At 48.7% G+C, this 20,298-nt stretch overlaps 1 protein-coding gene across 1 annotated transcript in view; it reads left to right on the top strand.

The window, feature by feature from the left end:
- The window catches only part of LOC143806109 (complement C2-like), a 76,667-nt gene that overhangs the window by 43,402 nt on the left and 12,967 nt on the right, over positions 1 to 20,298 (top strand). Inside the window, exon 10 of the mRNA XM_077286067.1 lies at positions 19,396 to 19,533. Coding sequence (XP_077142182.1) covers positions 19,396 to 19,533 — 138 coding nt within the window. The remainder of the gene's footprint in view (positions 1 to 19,395; positions 19,534 to 20,298) is intronic.

The raw sequence follows: 20,298 nt of genomic DNA, 5'->3' as shown, positions 1-20,298 counted from the left end.
CCGGAATACTGTTAACCGGGCTACCTGAGTCCGGCCGGTCCGATGGCACCTCCAGAGTTCCCTTTGCAGGTGGAAATCTGTGCCTACCTTCTAGCGCTCGTGTGTTGTAGTCCTTCCCTGCTGTGCTTACGGGATAGTCCTCACAACTGTTGTGTCTGTTTCTGAAGTTCCCTCACAACTCGATTATGATGTTCTTCTTCGTCCCCCCAGATGATATGGCTAGGACGCACCCGTATGACGGGTGGGCTTGGAGTTCTTCCGGGACCCTAGACTCGTCCCTCTCCCGATGTTGCCCCCTGTGTCAGCTTAGGTGATTTTGGGTGAGACAGCCCGCCTAGAACTGACTGTCCTGCCGTAGGTTTGAAGTAAGGCCTGGAGCTCAATACTTCCTCAGCGTTTCCGGCCACCGGCTACGCGCCTCAGTAGGATGTTGCCTCGTCTTTCAGCACGACTCCTACTGGTGTTTCTCCTTGTTGCGTTGATCTCGTTTCTCACTCAGCACAATAAACCTCGCTTCTTGTCCTTTCTTGGGCTACCGCCGCGATGAAGTGCAGGCGCGGTCCCGTAACGTTCTTTCTGTTCGCTAGGCCTCTGTCAGGATCCCACCCCTGACAGGGACCCCCCTGAATCTTCCCCTGCAACACCCTCTGCCACAGGATGTTGCCTGGTTCCAACCCAGTCAGCTTCTCTCTAACTTCCTATCTAACCCCCAGTTTTACCAGATTGTGAGGAGTGGCCTAATACATAGCACCCTTAGCTCCCCCTGGAGGCCAGACTGTGAAGTGTATTGGTGTCTGTGATACCTGGTCAGGTGAACTCCTTCAGTGCCATCAGACTACCATAGCCCCCCTTAGCGGCGGAGCATCAGTACTGCAACGACCAGGACTCTGGAGCGCTGCATATCTATCTATCTATCTATCTATCTATCTATTATTTATCATCTATCTATTGTGGCATTGCACCTACTGTTTGTGTTGGGGAACACTCGCTTGGCAGCGGATTAACGTAGTCAGGAACGGTTTTCTCACAAAAACAATCTATTTGGTTTATTTACACAGCATAAACCACATAACATAAAGTCCATTTCATTACATCCATGAACATATTACGACTAGTGTTGAACGATACCTTCCGATATCGGAAAGTATCGGTATCGGAAAGTATCGGCCGATACCGTCAAAGTATCGGATCTAATCCGATACCAATACCCGATCCCAATGCAAGTCAATGGGACGAAAATATCGGAATTAAAATAAACCCTTTCTTTCCTTGTAGGTTAATTCTACATGAAGGAAAACAACTAAGAGTAATGTAGGATGTATTGGGGGAGGTGGCGGAGACATTAAAGGCACAGAGGTTTAGCCCAATCAAATAGAATAGCAGGATTTTTATATTTTTTTATGACATTCGGCGTTAGAAAGATTTTTACTATGTTAATTTTTTATTTATTTTGCCAGATATTGATGTTTCACTACTTCCACGCCCTTCACCTTCTTTTTTACTTCTCCCACACTTTCTTCTTCATTATCCTCATCATCAGCTTCTTTGACATCAACTTCTTCACCTTATTCATCTTCTTCTTCATCTTCTACCTATTATTTTTTTTCTTACATTGTTCATATTCTTTTTATTTAACTATTATCTTCTTCGTATTCAACTTCTTCATCATATTCTTATTTGTGACAGGCATTCCCGTAGTTGTTATCTATAAAAGTTTGAAGATTACACCTTCCGTTCTGCCTGTCACAAAAGAGTTACATTTGTCCGCGTTCAGTTTGGCCTGCAGCATCAGGCTTTATCCAGGGGCACCACGAGGAGGAACGGACTCACCCCCATACACTGCTTAGTCTTCTTCTGCTTATAATTTAGATAATATCTTTTGCTCTGATATTTAGTCTTATGCTTAATGTTCTTCTGCTCTTTGTTCTGCAGCCTCTTGTTCTTCTGCTTCTCGGTCTTCCAGGTCGTCGTCGTCTCCATGGTCGTCGTCTCCGGGGTCGTCGTCATCGGGGTCGTCTTCAGGGTCATCGTCTCCAGGGTCGTTGTCATCTCGGTAGTTGTCGTCTCTGGTGTCGTCATCATCTTAGGGGTGGTCTTCCGGGTCATCGTCTTTAGGGTCTTGAACTTGGAAATGTAGCAGAAGGTACAAGAAGGCTGAGAAAATGCCGAGAAACAGCTGATGGAACTGGAACTCGGATGGCTACCCGAAGGTCCAAGAGCCAATGGAACTACCGAGGACCAGCTGACGTTACTGGAACCCGGTTACTAAGCAGGAGGTACCCGTGCCTGAAAGCACTACCAAGGACCACCTGACGTTGGTGGAACTCGGATACCCAGAGGGAGGCACCTAAGCCAAAGGCTCTGCCCGGAACCAGCTGACGGTACTGGAACCAGGATGGGGAGCAGAAGGTACAAGAGCAAAAGACACTGCCGAGAACCAGCTGACGGTGCTGGAACCCGGATGGGTAGCTGAAGGTCCAAGAGCCAATGGAACTACCGAGGACCAGCTGACGTTACTGGAACCCGGTTACTAAGCAGGAGGTACCCGTGCCTGAAAGCACTTCCAAGGACCACCTGACGTTGGTGGAACTCGGATACCCAGAGGGAGGCACCTAAGCCAAAGGCTCTGCCCGGAACCAGCTGACGGTACTGGAACCAGGATGGGGAGCAGAAGGTACAAGAGCAAAAGACACTGCCAAGAACCAGCTGACGGTACTGGAACCCGGATGGGTAGCCGAAGGTCCAAGAGCCAATGGAACTACCGAGGACCAGCTGACGTTACTGGAACCCGGTTACTAAGCAGGAGGTACCCGTGCCTGAAAGCACTACCAAGGACCACCTGACGTTGGTGGAACTCGGATACCCAGAAGGAGGCACCTAAGCCAAAGGCTCTGCCCGTAACCAGCTGACGGTGCTGGAACCAGGATGGGGACCTATTCAAGCTTGTCTTCCTAGAGCCCCAACTAGCAGTGTTGGAGCAAAGGGTCAGCAGGGGGAGCGGAGTGTAGGCCGAAGCCTGCACTGGCGGCAGCTTTGGGTCTGTTGTGTCTGCGTGGCTGTTCCAGGACACGTTGCCAGCTACACAGCAGGGGAACAGCTGGCGGTGCTGAACCCTACTGACACATTGGCGAGGTGTTTGGCTCTGTGCAGCCAGCACATCTGGGCCCCAACTGGCGGTGTTAGAGCCCAGGGTCAGCAGGAGGAGGAGAGGGAGCGGAGTGTAGGCCGAAGCCTAATTGAACCAATTTCAAAGGAAACCTTTAACCCCCCCTCAGGTGTTACAAACTAGAAGAGCCACAGCTTATGCAGCAGTAATGCTGCACAAGTCAAAGGTTGCGCTTTTAATTTTGCTCCTTGCACACGCTGAAAGGAACACGTATAACATTTAGGCCCTTACACAGTCAAACTGATTTTGAGGCGTGAGTTCCCTTCGTAAAGAGACGCAGTACAGCTGGCAAAAATGCCACCTTGGTGCTTTGCGCGGCCTCCTGAGCATCGTTATTTGTTGCACAGGAGTCTGCGCTGTCGTGTTATCCCTTGGCCTTGCGCTGTTAGCGCTGCCCGTCCTCTGACATCATTTCATGTCGGCCGGTGCGGTTTGCGATGACCATGAATCCCAGCCCCGCAGTGTCTTAACATTGTTAAAACACTGCGGGGCTGGGATTCATGGCCTGGCGCAGTACATATGTTCGCCTCTCGCTTGGGTTCTTACACCCGCTTCAGACTATGCGGCGTCATCTGATCCCTTATCGCATGCCACGGCCATGAAGACGCACAGTCCGAAGAAGGCGGAAGGAGATGAGGGACAGGCGAAGAAATGCACCGTTCATGCCCGTCAATCACACCCTCGCAGTCCAAATAAATAAGACACCGAGGGGCGTTGTGTGGGGCAAGGCAGCCGCAGAGGCGCAGGCAGCCAAACAATGATGCCAGAAGACGGGCAGCGCTACCAAGGAGCTTGTTGCGTGTCAATACAAAGGAAAATCACACCTGAGGGACGTTTTAATGGTCGCAGAGGACTCATTTTAGACGTGTTCAGTTCAACATGGGCAAGGAGAATAAGTTTCTGAGCCACCTTGCACACATGCAGCATTACTGCCGTACAAGGTGGCTGTAAAACATAGAAACACCTGGGGGAGGGGGGACAGGTTTCCTTCAATTTCAGTTCTTGTGTCTGCGTGGCTGTTGCAGGACACGTTGCCGGCTACACAGCAGGGGAACAGCTGGCGGTGCTGAACCCCACTGACACATTGGCTGGTGTTTGGCTCTGTGCAGCTAGCACATCTGGGCCCCAACTGGCGGTGTTAGAGCCCAGGGTCAGCAGGAGGAGGAGAGGGAGCAGAGTGTAGGCCGAAGCCTGCACTGGAGCAAGTTGAAAGGGAACCTTTAACCCCCCCCCAGGCGTTTGTAGCTGAAAGAGCCAGCTTGTGCAGCACAAAGGATGCAAAAGGAAAAGGTGGCTCTTTTCATTATGCTCCTTGCAAACACAGAACTGAACACTTATAAAATGTGTCCCCTGATACCGTGAGACCGTCCCGGAGGTGGGACTTTCCTTCGTAATATGACGCAGCACAGCCGTCATTCCTACCCCCTTGGCGCCGTGCCCCGGCTCCTCAGCGTTGTTTGATTCCTTCCCGGAGCCTGCGCTGTTAGGTTAGCCCTTGGCCATGCACACATTTTGCGCTGCCCGTCTTCTGACATCATTTGGTGTCAGGCTGGCTGCGCCTGTGCGGCCGCGCTGGCCGAGAGCCCGCCTCGCAGTGTCGTCTAATGTAATCCCACCGCGGGCCTGGGATCCATGGCCATGCGCAGTGCATATCCTCGCCTCTCACTCCCCTCCCTACGGCTTCTTCAGACTGTGCGGTGTCACGGCCGTGGCATGCTATTAGGGACCAGCTGACACCGCACAGTCTGAAGAAGCCGTAGGGAGATGAGAGAGAGGTGGAGGTTCAGATATGCACTGCGCATGTCCATGGATCTCAGGCCCCCAGTGGGATTAAATCAGAAGACACTGCGAGGCGGGCTCTCGGCCAGCGCGGCCGCACAGGCGCAGCCAGCCTGACACAAATGATGTCAGAAGATGGGCAGCGCTAAGTGTGCCTGGCCAAGGGATAACATAACAGCGCAGGCTCCGGGACGGAATCAAACAACACTGAGGAGCCGGGGCACGGCGCCAAGGGGGTAGGAATGACGGCTGTGCTGCGTCATATTACGAAGGAAAGTCCCACCTCCGGGACGGTTTTACGGTATCAGTGGACACATTTTATAAGTGTTAAGTTCTGCGTGTGCAAGGAGCTAAACAAAAATAGCTACCTTTTCCTTGTGCAGCATTACTGCTGCACAAGGTGGCTCTTTCAGTAACAAACGCCTTGGGGGGGGGGGGGACAGGTTCCCTTACATTTCAGTTGTTGTGTCAGCGTGGCGGTCGCAGGACACATTGCCGGCTACACAGCTGGGGATCAGCTGACGTTACTGAAACCCAATAACACTGGGTCGTATGTTTTGACTGTGCAGATGGCACTTCTGAGCCTCAATTGGCGGTGTTGGAGCCCAGGAATTTAAGTTCAGGTGGTAGAAAGATGAACACAACAGGAGACCTGGATAACGTAGACAGTGACCTAATTATTTAATCAGGAAGAGGAGTGGCAAATTCCTGCGAGATCCAGGCCTTGTTCATTTTCAGGAAAGTAAGCCGGTCAACGTTATCGGAGGATAGTCGCATGCGACGGTCAGTTAGTACACCACCTGCAGCACTAAAGACACGTTCCGATAATACACTAGCCGCAGGGCAAGCCAGCACCTCCAATGCATACTGGCTTAGCTCTGGCCATGTATCCAGCTTTGAGACCCAAAACTTGAAAGGTGAAGAGCCGTCTGGGAGTACAGCAAGAGGGCAAGACATGTAGTCTGTCACCATCTGACGGAACCGTTGCCTCCTGCTGACTGGAGCCGTCTGTGATGGTGTAGACTTTTGTGGCGGGCACAGAAAACTGTGCCACAGTTGGGCCATACTGGTCTTGCCTTGGGCAGAGGCACTGCTTCTGCTCCCTCTTTGTGCAGAGCCTCCACCACTGCCTGGACGCACTGAGCTGCTTTGTAATGCACTAGCAGCACTTCTCTCAGTTGGAATGGAGAAGATGATGGAATTCACCAGTGTGTCTTGGTACTCCCGCATTTTTCGCTCCCGGTTCAACGGTGTGATGAGGCTTTCTACGTTGTCCCGGTAGCGAGGATCGAGGAGGGTGAACACCCAATAATCAGACATGTTGAGAATGTGGGCGATGCGGCGGTCGTTTCTCAGACACTGCAGCATGTAATCCACCATGTGCTGCAGACTGCCAACTGCCCAAGGAAAGCTGTCCCCTGCTGGAGGCGTGATATCTGCCCGCTCGTCATCACCCCACCCTCGCTGTACACACTGAGTACTGGACAATTGTGTAACTCCCTCCTCTGGACGGATGTCTTCCTCCTCCATTGACTCCTCCTCATCCTCCTCACAAACTGTCCCCTGCCTATGCGTTTGTGAGGAACCACGTGGCGCTGACTGTCCAGAAGATGATGGAAATGGTGAATCCTCATCCTCTACCTCTTCCACAACATCATCCCTTAGCGCTTGCAGTGATTTTTCAAGCAGGCAGATAAGGGGGACAGTCATGCTGACTAGTGCATCATCTGCACTCTCCATCCGCGTGGAATAATCGAAGGGACGCAAAACCTGGCAGACGTCCTTCATAGTGGCCCACTCTGTGGTTGTGAAGTCTGAACGGCGTGGAGTGCGACTTCTTTGCTCCTGATGCAGCTGGTACTCCATTACAGCTTGCTGCTGCTCACACAACCGCTCCAACATATGTAACGTGGAATTCCACCTGGTAGGTAGGTCACATATGATGCGATGTTCCGGCAGGTGGTGTCGGCGCTGCAGAGCCGCAATACGCGCTTTTGCCGTGCTGGAACGCCGCGAGTGAGCACACTCTAGGCGGACCTTGTGCAGCAGTGCATCAAGATCCGGATAGTCCCTCAAAAAACTCTGCACGACCAAATTGAGCACATGTGCCAGACATGGGATGTGAGTGAGGTTGCCGAGGCCCAGAGCTGCCACCAGATTTCGGCCATTATCACACACTACCATGCCTGGCTGGAGATTCGCTGGCACAAACCACACATCGCTCTCCTGCTTGATGGCATTCCAGAGCTCCTGCGCTGTGTGGCTTCGATTCCCCAAAGAACGCTGTTGACGTTTGGCCACGGCTGTGCTCATGTCGGTCGTAACAGGTAAACGTTCATCACGGGTCCATGTGGAGGTGGACTGTGACGGCTCCTGCAGCGATGATTCTGAGGAACTGGTGTAAGAGGAGGAGTCAATGCGTACAGAATGGATTCCTGCAATCCTTGGAGTGGGCAGGACACGTCCTGCGCCACTCGCACGGTCTGTACCTGGCTCAACGACATTAACCCAATGGGCAGTAAGGGAAAGGTATCGCCCCTGTCCATGTTGACTGGTCCACGCATCGGTGGTGAGGTGGACCTTGCTACTGATGGCATTCAGTAGCGCGTGTTTTATGTGTCCCTCCACATGCTTGTGCAGGGCAGGGACGGCTTGCCTGCTGAAGTAAAAGCGGCTGGGCACATTGTACTGTGGGACTGCCAATGACATCAAGTCACGGAAGCTGTCAGTCTCCACCAGCCTGAATGACAGCATTTCCAGTGACAGAAGTTTGGCAATGCCTGCAGTCAGAGCCTGTGCTCGTGGGTGGTTTGACGAGAAAGGCCGCCTTTTCTCCCATGCCTGTACTACCGATGGCTGTAGACTGGGCTGGGAGTGTGTGGATGACTGGGAAAGTGGTGCTGCGGGTGGAATTACAGCGGGTCTCTGGACAACAAGGCCAGAGGTTCTTCCACGGCGATCCTGGGAGGAAGCCGAACCAGCTGCGTGTGAGCTGGAGGAAGAGGCAACACGAGCTGAAGAGGTGGTAGCTGCCGCTGTTGGTTGGCCTAGCTCTTCAGTGTGTTTTTCTAACTCCGCCGCGTGCCTGGTGCGCACATGTTTCCACATGTTGGAGGTATTGAGGTTGCTGACATTTCGACCTCTTTTGACTTTGTGATGACACACCTTGCATTTGACATAGCAAATGTCATCTGCAACTGTGTCAAAAAAGGACCAGGCACTGCAAGTCTTGGGAGCACCCTTTTTGGCTTTTGGAAGAGACATGCTCCTAACGGGTGCCAAAGGGGGGGCTGCAGGATCCGCAGTCTTCCCTGTCATGATTCCCCAATGGCATGGGAACATCAGAAGCACAAAATAACAGACTAGCTCTCGGGTGATGGAAACTCAAGCTGACCGTGACCTAAATCTACCACACAACTAACAGTAGCCAGGGAGCATTCCTATGGCTGCCTAAATGCCACGCGCCAGCCGGAGAACTAACTACGCCTGGAAGAGGAAGGAACAGACCTGGCTTACCTCTAGTGAAATTCCCCAAAGATGATAGTAGCCCCCACATATATTAACGGTGAGTTCAGAGGAAAAGACATACACAGTATGAAGGTAGATTTAGCAAAGCGAGGTCCACTTACTAGATAGAGGAAGGATACAAAAGAGGACTTCACGGTCAGCTGAAAAACCCTTTCAAAAACCCATCCTGAGATTACTTTAAGACTCCTGTGTCAACTCATGACACAGGAGTGGCAATTTCAGTCCACAAGAGCTTCCAGTAACAGGGAATGACAAAACTGTAAACTGGACAAAAAATACAAAACAAAAAGGACAAGAGTCCACTTAGCTGATCAGCAGACTAGTAGCAGGAACATGCAACTGAATGACTCAGGTTACAATGATGACCGGCAAGGAAGTGACTGGAGAGCAAGGCTAAATAGGGAACTCCCAAAACTGATGGAAACAGGTGAGCTGAGGGAGAAAAGCACACACAAGCCTCCAGTACCACCAGCCACCACCAGGGGAGCCCAAAAAGCGGATCACAACAGTACCCCCCCCTTAAGGAGGGGGCACCGAACCCTCACAAGAACCGCCAGGGCGACCTGGATGAGCCCTATGAAAGGCACGAACCAAATCCGAGGCATGAACATCAGAGGCAGTTACCCAAGAATTATCTTCCTGACCATAGCCCTTCCACTTAACCAGATACTGGAGTCTCCGCCTGGAAATACGGGAGTCCAAGATCTTCTCTATAACGTACTCCAATTCACCCTCAACCAGCACAGGAGCAGGAGGCTCAGCAGAAGGAACCACCGGCACCTCGTATCTCCGCAACAACGACCGAGGTCCAAACGAAAGGAAACAGGGTTAATAATCTCCAAAATCCTATAGGGACCGATGAACCTAGGCTTAAATTTAGGAAAAGAAACCCTCATTGGGACAAAACGGGAAGACAACCACACCAAGTCCCCAACACGAACGCGAGGACCAACCCGACGCTGGCGGTTAGCAAACCGCTGAGTCCTCTCCTGGGACAAATTCAAATTGTCCACCACTTGTCCCCAAATCCGATTCAACCGATCCACCACAGCATCTACTCCAGGACAATCCGAAGATTCCACCTGACCAGAAGAAAAACGGGGATGAAACCCCGAATTGCAAAAGAAAGGGGAAACCAAAGTGGCAGAACTAGCCCGATTATTAAGAGCAAACTCCGCCAACGGCAAAAAGGCAACCCAATCATCCTGATCCGCAGACACAAAACACCTCAAATACGTCTCCAAAGTTTGATTAGTTCGCTCCGTCTGGCCATTAGTCTGAGGATGGAAGGCAGACGAAAAAGACAAATCAATGCCCAACCTGGCACAGAATGCCTGCCAAAATCTAGAAACGAACTGGGTACCCCTATCAGAAACGATATTTTCAGGAATACCATGCAAGCGAACCACATTTTGAAAAAACAAAGGAACCAACTCAGACGAGGAAGGCAACTTCGGTAATGGCACCAAATGAACCATCTTAGAAAAACGGTCACACACCACCCAGATAACAGACATCCTCTGAGAGACAGGAAGATCAGAAATAAAGTCCATAGAGATGTGCGTCCAAGGCCTCTTTGGAATAGGCAAGGGCAACAACAACCCGCTAGCCCTAGAACAACAAGGCTTGGCCCGAGCACACACATCACAAGACTGCACAAAAACACGCACATCTCGAGACAGAGATGGCCACCAGAAGGATCTAGCCACCAAATCCCTGGTACCAAAAATTCCAGGATGACCCGCCAGCGTAGAAGAATGAACCTCCGAGATGACTCTACTGGTCCAATCATCAGGAACAAACAGTCTACCAGGTGGACAGCGATCAGGTCTATCCGCCTGAAACTCTTGCAAAGCACGTCGCAGATCTGGGGAAATAGCGGATAATATCACCCCATCCTTAAGGATACCTGTAGGTTCCGAATCACCAGGGGAATCAGGCTCAAAACTCCTAGAAAGGGCATCCGCCTTCACATTCTTAGAACCTGGTAGATATGAGACCACAAAATTAAACCGAGAGAAAAACAACGACCAGCGCGCCTGTCTAGGATTCAGGCGCCTGGCAGACTCAAGGTAAATCAGATTCTTGTGATCAGTCAAAACCACCACCTGATGTCTAGCACCCTCAAGCCAATGACGCCACTCCTCAAATGCCCACTTCATGGCCAAAAGCTCCCGATTACATCATAATTTCTTTAGGCGGCAGAAAATTTTCGAGAAAAGAACGCACAAGGTCTCATCACTGAGCAATCGGAACTTTTCTGCGACAAAACCGCCCCCGCTCCGATCTCGGAAGCATCGACCTCAACCTGAAAGGGGAGAGAGACATCGGGCTGGCGCAACACAGGGGCAGACGAAAAGCGGCGCTTAAGTTCCCGAAAGGCCTCCACAGCGACAGAGGACCAATTGGCAACATCAGCACCCTTCTTAGTCAAATCCGTAAGAGGCTTAGCAACACCAGAAAAACCAGTTATAAATCGACGATAAAAATTAGCAAAGCCCAAGAATTTCTGAAGACCCTTTAGAGAAGTAGGCTGCGTCCAGTCACAAATAGCCCGAACCTTGACAGGGTCCATCTCAACAGAAGAAGGGGAAAAAATGTACCCCAAAAAAGAAATCTTTTGAACCCCAAAAACACACTTAGAACCCTTTACACACAGAGAATTCTCCCGCAAGACCTGAAAAACCCTCCTGACCTGCTGAACATGAGACTCCCAGTCCTCAGAAAAAAATCAAAATATCGTCCAAATACACAATCATAAATTTATCCAGATATTCACGGAAAATATCATGCATAAAGGACTGAAAAACTGAAGGTGCATTAGAAAGGCCGAAAGGCATCACCAAATACTCAAAGTGGCCCTCAGGCGTATTAAATGCGGTTTTCCACTCATCCCCTTGCTTAATTCGCACCAAATTATACGCCCCCCGGAGATCAATCTTGGAGAACCACTTAGCCCCCCTTATACGAGCAAACAAATCAGTAAGCAGCGGCAACGGATACTGATATTTGACTGTAATTTTATTCAGGAGTCGATAATCAATACAAGGCCTCAGCGAGCCATCCTTTTTAGAGACAAAGAAAAACCCAGCTCCTAAAGGTGACGAAGAAGGATGAATATGTCCCTTTTCCAGGGACTCCTTAACATACTCTCGCATGGCAGCATGCTCAGGTACAGATAGGTTAAACAAACGACCCTTTGGAAATTTGCTGCCTGGAATCAGATCTATGGCGCAATCACACTCTCTGTGGGGAGGGAGAGAACCAATTTTAGGCTCCTCAAAAATATCCCCAAAATCCGACAAAAAAGCCGGAATCTCAGAGGGAATAGATGACGAGATAGAAACCAAAGGTATGTCCCCATGAGCCCCCCGACATCCCCAGCTTAACACAGACATAGTTTTCCAGTCCAGTACTGGGTTATGAGATTGTAACCATGGTAATCCAAGCACTAAAACATCATGTAGATTATGCAACACGAGGAAGCGAATCACCTCCTGATGGTCTGGAGTCATACGCATAGTCACTTGCGTCCAGAACTGTGGTCTATTACAAGCCAGAGGTGTAGAATCTATACCCTTTAGAGGTATAGGAACTTCCAGAGGCTCCAAATCAAACCCACAGCGCCTGGCGAAGGACCAATCCATGAGACTCAGAGCGGCGCCAGAGTCCACATAGGCATCCACGGTAATAACTGATAATGAACAAATTAGAGTTACAGACAGAAGAAATTTAGACTGTAAAGTGCCAATAGAAACAGACTTGTCAACCTTCCTAGTACGTTTAGAGCATGCTGATATAACATGCGCGGAATCACCACAGTAGAAGCACAAGCCATTTTTGCGCCTATAATTCTGCCGCTCGCTTCTTGACAGAATTCTGTCACATTGCATTTTCTCTGGCATCCCTTCAGAAGATACCGCCAAATGGTGCACGGGTTTGCGCTCCCGCAAACGCCGATCAATCTGAATCGCCATTGTCATGGACTCATTCAGACCTGTGGGCGTAGGAAACCCCACCATGACATCCTTAACGGCATCAGAAAGGCCCTCTCTGAAATTTGCCGCTAGGGCACACTCATTCCACTGAGTAAGCACAGACCATTTACGAAATTTTTGGCAGTATATCTCAGCTTCATCTTGCCCTTGAGACAGGGCTATTAAAGCTTTTTCAGCTTGAATCTCCAAATTAGGTTCCTCATACAGCAACCCTAAAGCCAGAAAAAACGCATCCACATTGAGCAACGCAGGATCCCCTGGTGTCAATGAAAATGCCCAATTTTGAGGGTCACCTCGCAGCAAAGAAATCACAATCTTAACCTGCTGAACAGGATCTCCAGAGGAGTGAGGTCTGAGAGAAAGGAATAATTTACAATTACATTTGAAATTCAGAAACCGAGATCTATCTCCGGAAAATACCTCTGGTGTAGGAATCTTAGGTTCAGAAATAGGAGTACGTATAACATAATCTTGTAAATCCTGAACCTTCGTAGCAAGATTATTAAAACCTGCAGCCAAACTCTGAGGGTCCATCCTTAAACCGGAGAGATCAGAGCCATTCAAGGGTTAGAAGGAGAGAAGGCAAGGCTGTAAATAGAGCAGAAATACAACTGAGCCAACTAAGTAGCAAACATGAGAGGGAAAAAAAAAAAATCTACAGACTTCTTTTACTCTCCTTTCTTCTGCCAATTACTTTAACAGCGGCCGGTCATACTGTCATGATTCCCCAATGGCATGGGAACATCAGAAGCACAAAATAACAGACTAGCTCTCGGGTGATGGAAACTCAAGCTGACCGTGACCTAAATCTACCACACAACTAACAGTAGCCAGGGAGCATTCCTACGGCTGCCTAAATGCCACGCGCCAGCCGGAGAACTAACTACGCCTGGAAGAGGAAGGAACAGACCTGGCTTACCTCTAGTGAAATTCCCCAAAGATGATAGTAGCCCCCACATATATTAACGGTGAGTTCAGAGGAAAAGACATACACAGTATGAAGGTAGATTTAGCAAAGCGAGGTCCACTTACTAGATAGAGGAAGGATACAAAAGAGGACTTCACGGTCAGCTGAAAAACCCTTTCAAAAACCCATCCTGAGATTACTTTAAGACTCCTGTGTCAACTCATGACACAGGAGTGGCAATTTCAGTCCACAAGAGCTTCCAGTAACAGGGAATGACAAAACTGTAAACTGGACAAAAAATACAAAACAAAAAGGACAAGAGTCCACTTAGCTGATCAGCAGACTAGTAGCAGGAACATGCAACTGAATGACTCAGGTTACAATGATGACCGGCAAGGAAGTGACTGGAGAGCAAGGCTAAATAGGGAACTCCCAAAACTGATGGAAACAGGTGAGCTGAGGGAGAAAAGCACACACAAGCCTCCAGTACCACCAGCCACCACCAGGGGAGCCCAAAAAGCGGATCACAACACTTCCCCCTCCCTCTCCCTCTTTGGGCCGTACGGGGAATCTCTTCCTCAGAGCTGCTCCCACAACCTTCCTGTCCCTCACCCCAAGATGGGTCAAGGACCTCATCATCTACACTACCCTCTGCCCCCAACTGCTCCTCCTGGGTAGTCTCAGCAGCAGAGCACGCACCAGAAAGTGGCACCTGAGTGTCATCATCAGCGGATGCGGCCTGCGATGTGGTGACCGGAGGCACTGGCCCACCCGGCTCTTCAGAGGAAGAGAGAAAAAGCGGTTGGGCATCACTGCACCCTGCCTCTTCTTCCATTTCTCCAATGCTGCTTGGCTGGCCCCCTGTTTCCAAGCCAAGAGATTCAGAGAACAGAAGTAGAGACGGCTCCTGTCCTGGGCTCTCTGTCTGCCTGGGCAATTTGGCAAGTGGTGAAGAGACAGATGGCTGCTCTCCAGTGCTCTGTGTCTGAGAGGATGTGGCACTAATTGAAGTTGATGCATTAGCTGCCATCCATCCAACAACGGCTTCAATTTGGTCTTCACGCAGCAGCGGTGTACGGCGCTCTGCGACAAAGCTGCGCATGAAGGACTGTTCCCTGGTGAAAGTGGGTGCTGATGAGTCACCGGTGCCCACAGCAGGCACAGAATCCCCACGTCCTCTCCCTGCTCTGCGCCCACGCCCACGTGCCTTACTCACTGCCTTCTTCATCTTGGTTGACTGATAAAGATAAGCAGAAAAGTACTAACGGCTTTGTGTGCTTATTCCTGAACAACTCCTAACAGGTATAAGAAACACTAATTTTCTAAAGTGTGGACTAGACTTTAATATGAGCTAATGTGGCCTACACAAATGTAAAGTGGTGTCACTGGTGTGTTTGGTGAACTTTATTATTTATTTATTTTTTGGGGGCTGAACTGACAACAGAGAGAGCTGCAGTCACACGGAGACCATGCAGACAGCCGTAAACGGCGCTGCAAGGCCCAAAAACCCTCCTCTACGTTATCCTATGTAGTGTTTTTCCACAAGTTAGCTGGAGACGGGTGGAAAGACACTAATAGGAATTTTTTTTAAAAATGTGCAGCAGCCTGCACTACTTAAAACAAAAGGAAAATTGATTTTGCGGTATGACGCAGTGAAGAACCCTGAGCTGGACACAACCAGGCTATGGCTGCTCACAGACTACAGGGCGAGCTGCAGTCACACGGAGACCGTGCAGACAGCCGTAAACGGCGCTGCAAGGCCCAAAAACCCTCCTCTACGTTATCCTATGTAGTGTTTTTCCACAAGTTAGCTGGAGACGGGTGGAAAGCCACTAATAGGAATTTTTTGAAAAAATGTGCAGCAGCCTGCACTACTTAAAACAAAAGGAAAATTGATTTTGCGGTATGATGCAGTGAAGAACCCTGAGCTGGAGACAACCAGGGTATGGCTGCTCACAGACTACAGGGCGAGCTGCAGTCACACGGAGACCGTGCAGACAGCCGTAAACGGCGCTGCAAGGCCCAAAAACCCTCCTCTACGTTATCCTATGTAGTGTTTTTCCACAAGTTAGCTGGAGACGGGTGGAAAGACACTAATAGGATTTTTTGGAAAAAATTAGCAGCAGACTACACTACTTGGAAAAAAAAAAAAAAATTAGAACAGTATGAGGCAATGAACCACCCTCCCTGAACTGAATACAACCAGCTATGGATGGCCTATGTGGCTGCACTCAGACTAGAGAGTGGGCTGCACTCACACACACACACAGACCTTGCAGATCGCTGTGAAAACAGCGCTACAAGGCAAAAGCAAGGTGATTAGTAGGTGAACACAGCGGTTGCTAAATTAGCCTTTGAAAAGCACAAAGAAGCAAATCGCTATCTCTAAACTGGCCCTCAGTCAGCAAACAGCGTCCTGTCACTAACTGAATTCACAGCAGAGTGAGCGCAAAATGGCGCCAGCGACTTTTAAACTGCATCATGACATCATTTCAGCAGCCAATCACAGCCTTGCCAGTAGTTTCAGGCCCTCCATGCTGAACAGGATGTGCCTACACTTGGAATCAGTCTCATTGGCTGATTTCGTACAAAGTTGTGCAGTTTGAATCCTGGGAACTTCCGATTCCGGTATCTGATACGCGGCAAGTATCGGATCTCGGTATCGGAATTCCGATACCGCTAAGTATCGGCCGATACCCGATACTTGCGGTATCGGAATGCTCAACACTAATTACGACCACCAGTCTGTTCATGCAGCAGATAAACCTCTCTGCCATATATTACAATCCCCTTGTCCGGGGTTACCTTCCAGGAGCTCCTCTCCTCACGCTGACCCCTTGTCACTCCTGGCTTCGCCAACACAGACTCCACTCACAGGAGCTTCCAACACAGACCACCAGGTCCAAAGATCCACCATGTGCTATTCAAGGAGATAGCACTCCCAACACATAGGCTTTTCCAGGACCTACAGCACAGACCATTCAGGTCCACACTCTCAACCATGTGACCCACACCCTGGTCACATTATGAAGCTGTAACCACCCCCACAGGTGGGAGGTGTGTGTGACTAGTTCGACCCGCCCAGCTCTTCAAACTAGCCCAGTAAGCCTCCCTCTATAAACTATACAAATACTTGTGAGACTACAGGTCCCAGAACTACAATACTGCAGGCTTACCGCGCAGACTTCCTATGCAACACAGTCACCATTCCCGGTGACTACCTCTTGAAGCTCATCAAGAGAATGCCAAGAGTGTGCAAAGCAGTCATCAAAGCAAAAGGTGGCTACTTTGAAGAACCTAAAATATAAGACACTAGATGGTGGCACGATTCTAACGCATCGGGTATTCTAGAATATCTATGTATGTATGTGTATAGCAGCCACTTAGTATATAGCACAGGCCATGTAGTATATAGCAGACAAATACTACGTGGCCTGTGCCATATACTATGTGGCTGCTATATACATACATATTGTAGAATACCCGATGCGTACAGTGTATAACTGTGGCCACGCAGTATATAACACATCCCACGCACTATATAACCCAGCCCACGCAGTATATAGCAGCCACGCAGTATATAACACAGGCGACGTAGTTTATAACACAGGCCAAACAGTATATAACACTGGCCACGTAATATATAGCACAGCCCACGCAGTATATAACACAGCCCACGTACTATATAACACAGCCCATGCAGTATATAGCAGCCACGCAGTATATAACACAGGCAACGTAGTTTATAACACAGGCCAAACAGTATATAACACTGGCCACGTAATATATAGCACAGCCCACACAGTATATAACACATACATACATACATACATATTGTAGAATACCCGATGCGTTAATACAGGCCACGCAGTATATAACTGTGGCCACGCAGTATATAACACAGCCCACATACTATATAACACAGCCCACGCAGTATATAGCAGCCAAGTAGCATATAACACTGCCCACGTAGTATATAACACAGCCCACGCAGTATATAGCAGCCACATAGTATATAACACAGGCGATGTAGTATATAGCACAGCGCACGTACTATATAACACAGCCCACATAGTATATAGCACAGCCCACGTAGAAAATAACACAGCCCACGTATTATATAACACTGCCCACGTAGTATATAACACAGCCCACGCAGTATATAGCAGCCACATAGTATATAACACAGGCAACGTAGTATATAACACTGGCCACGTAATATATAGCACAGCCCACGCAGTATATAACGCTGGCCACGTAGTATATAGCAGCCACGTGGTATATAACACAGCCCACGTAGTATATAGCAGTGTGGGCACCATATCCCTGTTAAAAAAAAATATTTAAAATAAAAAATTGTTATATACTCACCCGCTGTGCTGATGCGCGCGCAGCTGCCGCCATCTTCCGTTCCCAGGATGCATTGCGAAATTACCCAGATGACTTAGCGGTTTTGCGAGACTGCTAAGTCTTCTGGGTAATTTCGCAATGCATATCTGGGAACGGAAGCTAGCGGCAGCCGCGAGCGCCTCGGCGGATTACGGAAGGTGAAAATAGCAGGTTTTTTATTTTTTTATTATTTTTAACATTACATCTTTTTACTATTGATGCTGCAAAGGTAGCATCAATAGTAAAATGTTGGGGACACACAAGATTAATATCAGCGTTAACGGAGTGCGTTACCCGTGGCATAACGCGGTCCGTTAATGCTGGCATTAACCCTGTGTGAGCGCTGACTGGGGGTGAGTATGGAGCGGGCTCCGGGCACTGACTGGACTTAAGTAGGGAGGGAGTAATGAGACTGTGCCCATCGCTGATTGGTCGCCGCAGCCAGGACAGGCAGCTGGTGAGACCAATCAGCGACGCGGGATTTCCAGGACAGACAGACAATTAAACCCTTAGACAATTATATATATAGATAATTTCAGTTGTTTCACACTTTTTTGTTAAGTATATAATTTCACATGTATTAATTCATACTTTTGATGCCTTCAGTGTGAATGTACAATCTTCATAGTCATGAAAATACAGAAAAATCTTTAAATGAGAAGGTGTGTCCAAACTTTTGGTCTGTACTGTATATACACCAACCTAAGGGTCTCCTGTGTGATTTATATAAAGTAGTCCCAATGTTTCCTATGTGATGTATACACAGCAGTCTCAGTGTCTCCTTTGTGATGTATACACAGCAGTGTCGGTGTCTCCTCTGTGACACATATACAGGAGTGTCGGTGTCTCTTATGTGATGTATATATAGCAGTCCTAATGTCTTTTATGTAACATATTCAGCAGTCTCAGTGTCTCCTTTGTAGAAGCCTCAGTGTCTTTTACGTGATGTATATATTGCAGTCCCAGTGTCTCCTATGTGATGTATATAAAGTAGTCCTAATGTCTCCTATGTATTGTATTCAGCAGTCTCAGTGTCTCCTATGTGATATACTGTATACAACAGTCCCAGTGTCTCCTATGTGATGTATATAGCAGTCTCAGTGTCTTCAATGTGATGTATATAGACACAGAAAGGAAAAATGTTACTTAAATGGCAAAAAGCAACTCCAATTATAGTTAAATTACAAAAAGGATAAAAAAATGGAGCTCTAGTGGTTAAATATAATAATTTAGTGACACATATAGTATAAATTATGCATCATATTCATAAAGACAGAAAGGCAGTACATGGATAACCAGGCAGTATAAGCACAATAACAATAGTAAATAGATATGAATACATAAAAATAATTCATATACATATAACAGACACAATGGTCATAGATATAAGTGCAGACATATGAGTGTCATGGTGTATACATAGTGAACGGGCTGATACCCAGAATATTGATGCAGACGGGCAGGTTACCGCAAGAGAAACAGTCCCCAATGCACAGTTTTCAGTATGTGGCTTCCTCAGGGGGTCTCTACCTCTTTTGTGCTCCCGTATTCTGTTGGCCATATTACATATTGTTAGATGCTGACACTCGCTCCTTTATTTTTCTGTTCCCACATTTGCTTTTTGATAGACGTCTACGCCTTTGGTGTTGGAGGAGACACAGATAAGACGGAGCTGAATGAACTGGCCTCGCAGAAAGAGAATGAAAGACACGTTTTTATCTTGGACACGGCAGATGACATGAAGACTACTTTCCAAACAATTACACGTACAGTGCTGCAAATCTCATCTGTCTCTCACACTCTCTTTTCCCCTTCTGTATAGCATAAAATCAGTGAGTAATCCCAATCACAAACGTAAGCTGCCGCCAGACAGGTAGAGCGCCGCTTGTCTCCTGATCTTTATCATCAGAAAAAATACAAACTTTATAATTCATCAGTCCAGCAAAATTGTGAAATAACCAAGGCGAAGGTTATGTATAGGCTTGCTTCCCTCCATTCGGGGTCAGTTGCAGAGGGCAACCTGTTAGGGCCCACGACTTGCAAATGGTGAAGCGTCCTGTGAGTGACAGGAGAGAGCGCCGCTTAGGAGGGTGTTGGTTGGGAGCGGAACGGCACCTTCGCAATGGGAGGTTTGATAAGAGGAAGTTTACTGCACCCCAAGGTCAGACCTGGAGTCCAGTGAGTGAGTAGAGGTAACGTGACATTGGTGTTGGGTGGTTTGATAAGAGGAAGTTTACCGCACCCCAAGGTCAGACCTGGAGTCCAGTGAGCGAGTAGAGGTGACGTGTCATTGGTGTTGGGTGGTTTAATAATAGGAAGTTTACCGCACCACAAGGTCAGACCTGGAGTCCAGTGAGCGAGTAGAGGTGACGTGACATTGGTGTTGGGTGGTTTGATAAGAGGAAGTTTACCGCACCCCAAGGTCAGACCTGGAGTCCAGTGAGCGAGTAGAGGTGACGTGTCATTGGTGTTGGCTGGTTTGATAATAGGAAGTTTACCGCACCACAAGGTCAGACCTGGAGTCCAGTGAG

Source organism: Ranitomeya variabilis, chromosome 2 (assembly GCF_051348905.1).
Source record: "Ranitomeya variabilis isolate aRanVar5 chromosome 2, aRanVar5.hap1, whole genome shotgun sequence".
In the NCBI taxonomy this organism is placed as follows: Eukaryota; Metazoa; Chordata; class Amphibia; order Anura; family Dendrobatidae; genus Ranitomeya; species Ranitomeya variabilis.
The sequence above is the reverse complement of the archived record's forward strand: the minus strand, read 5'-3'. Positions and strand labels throughout refer to the sequence as shown.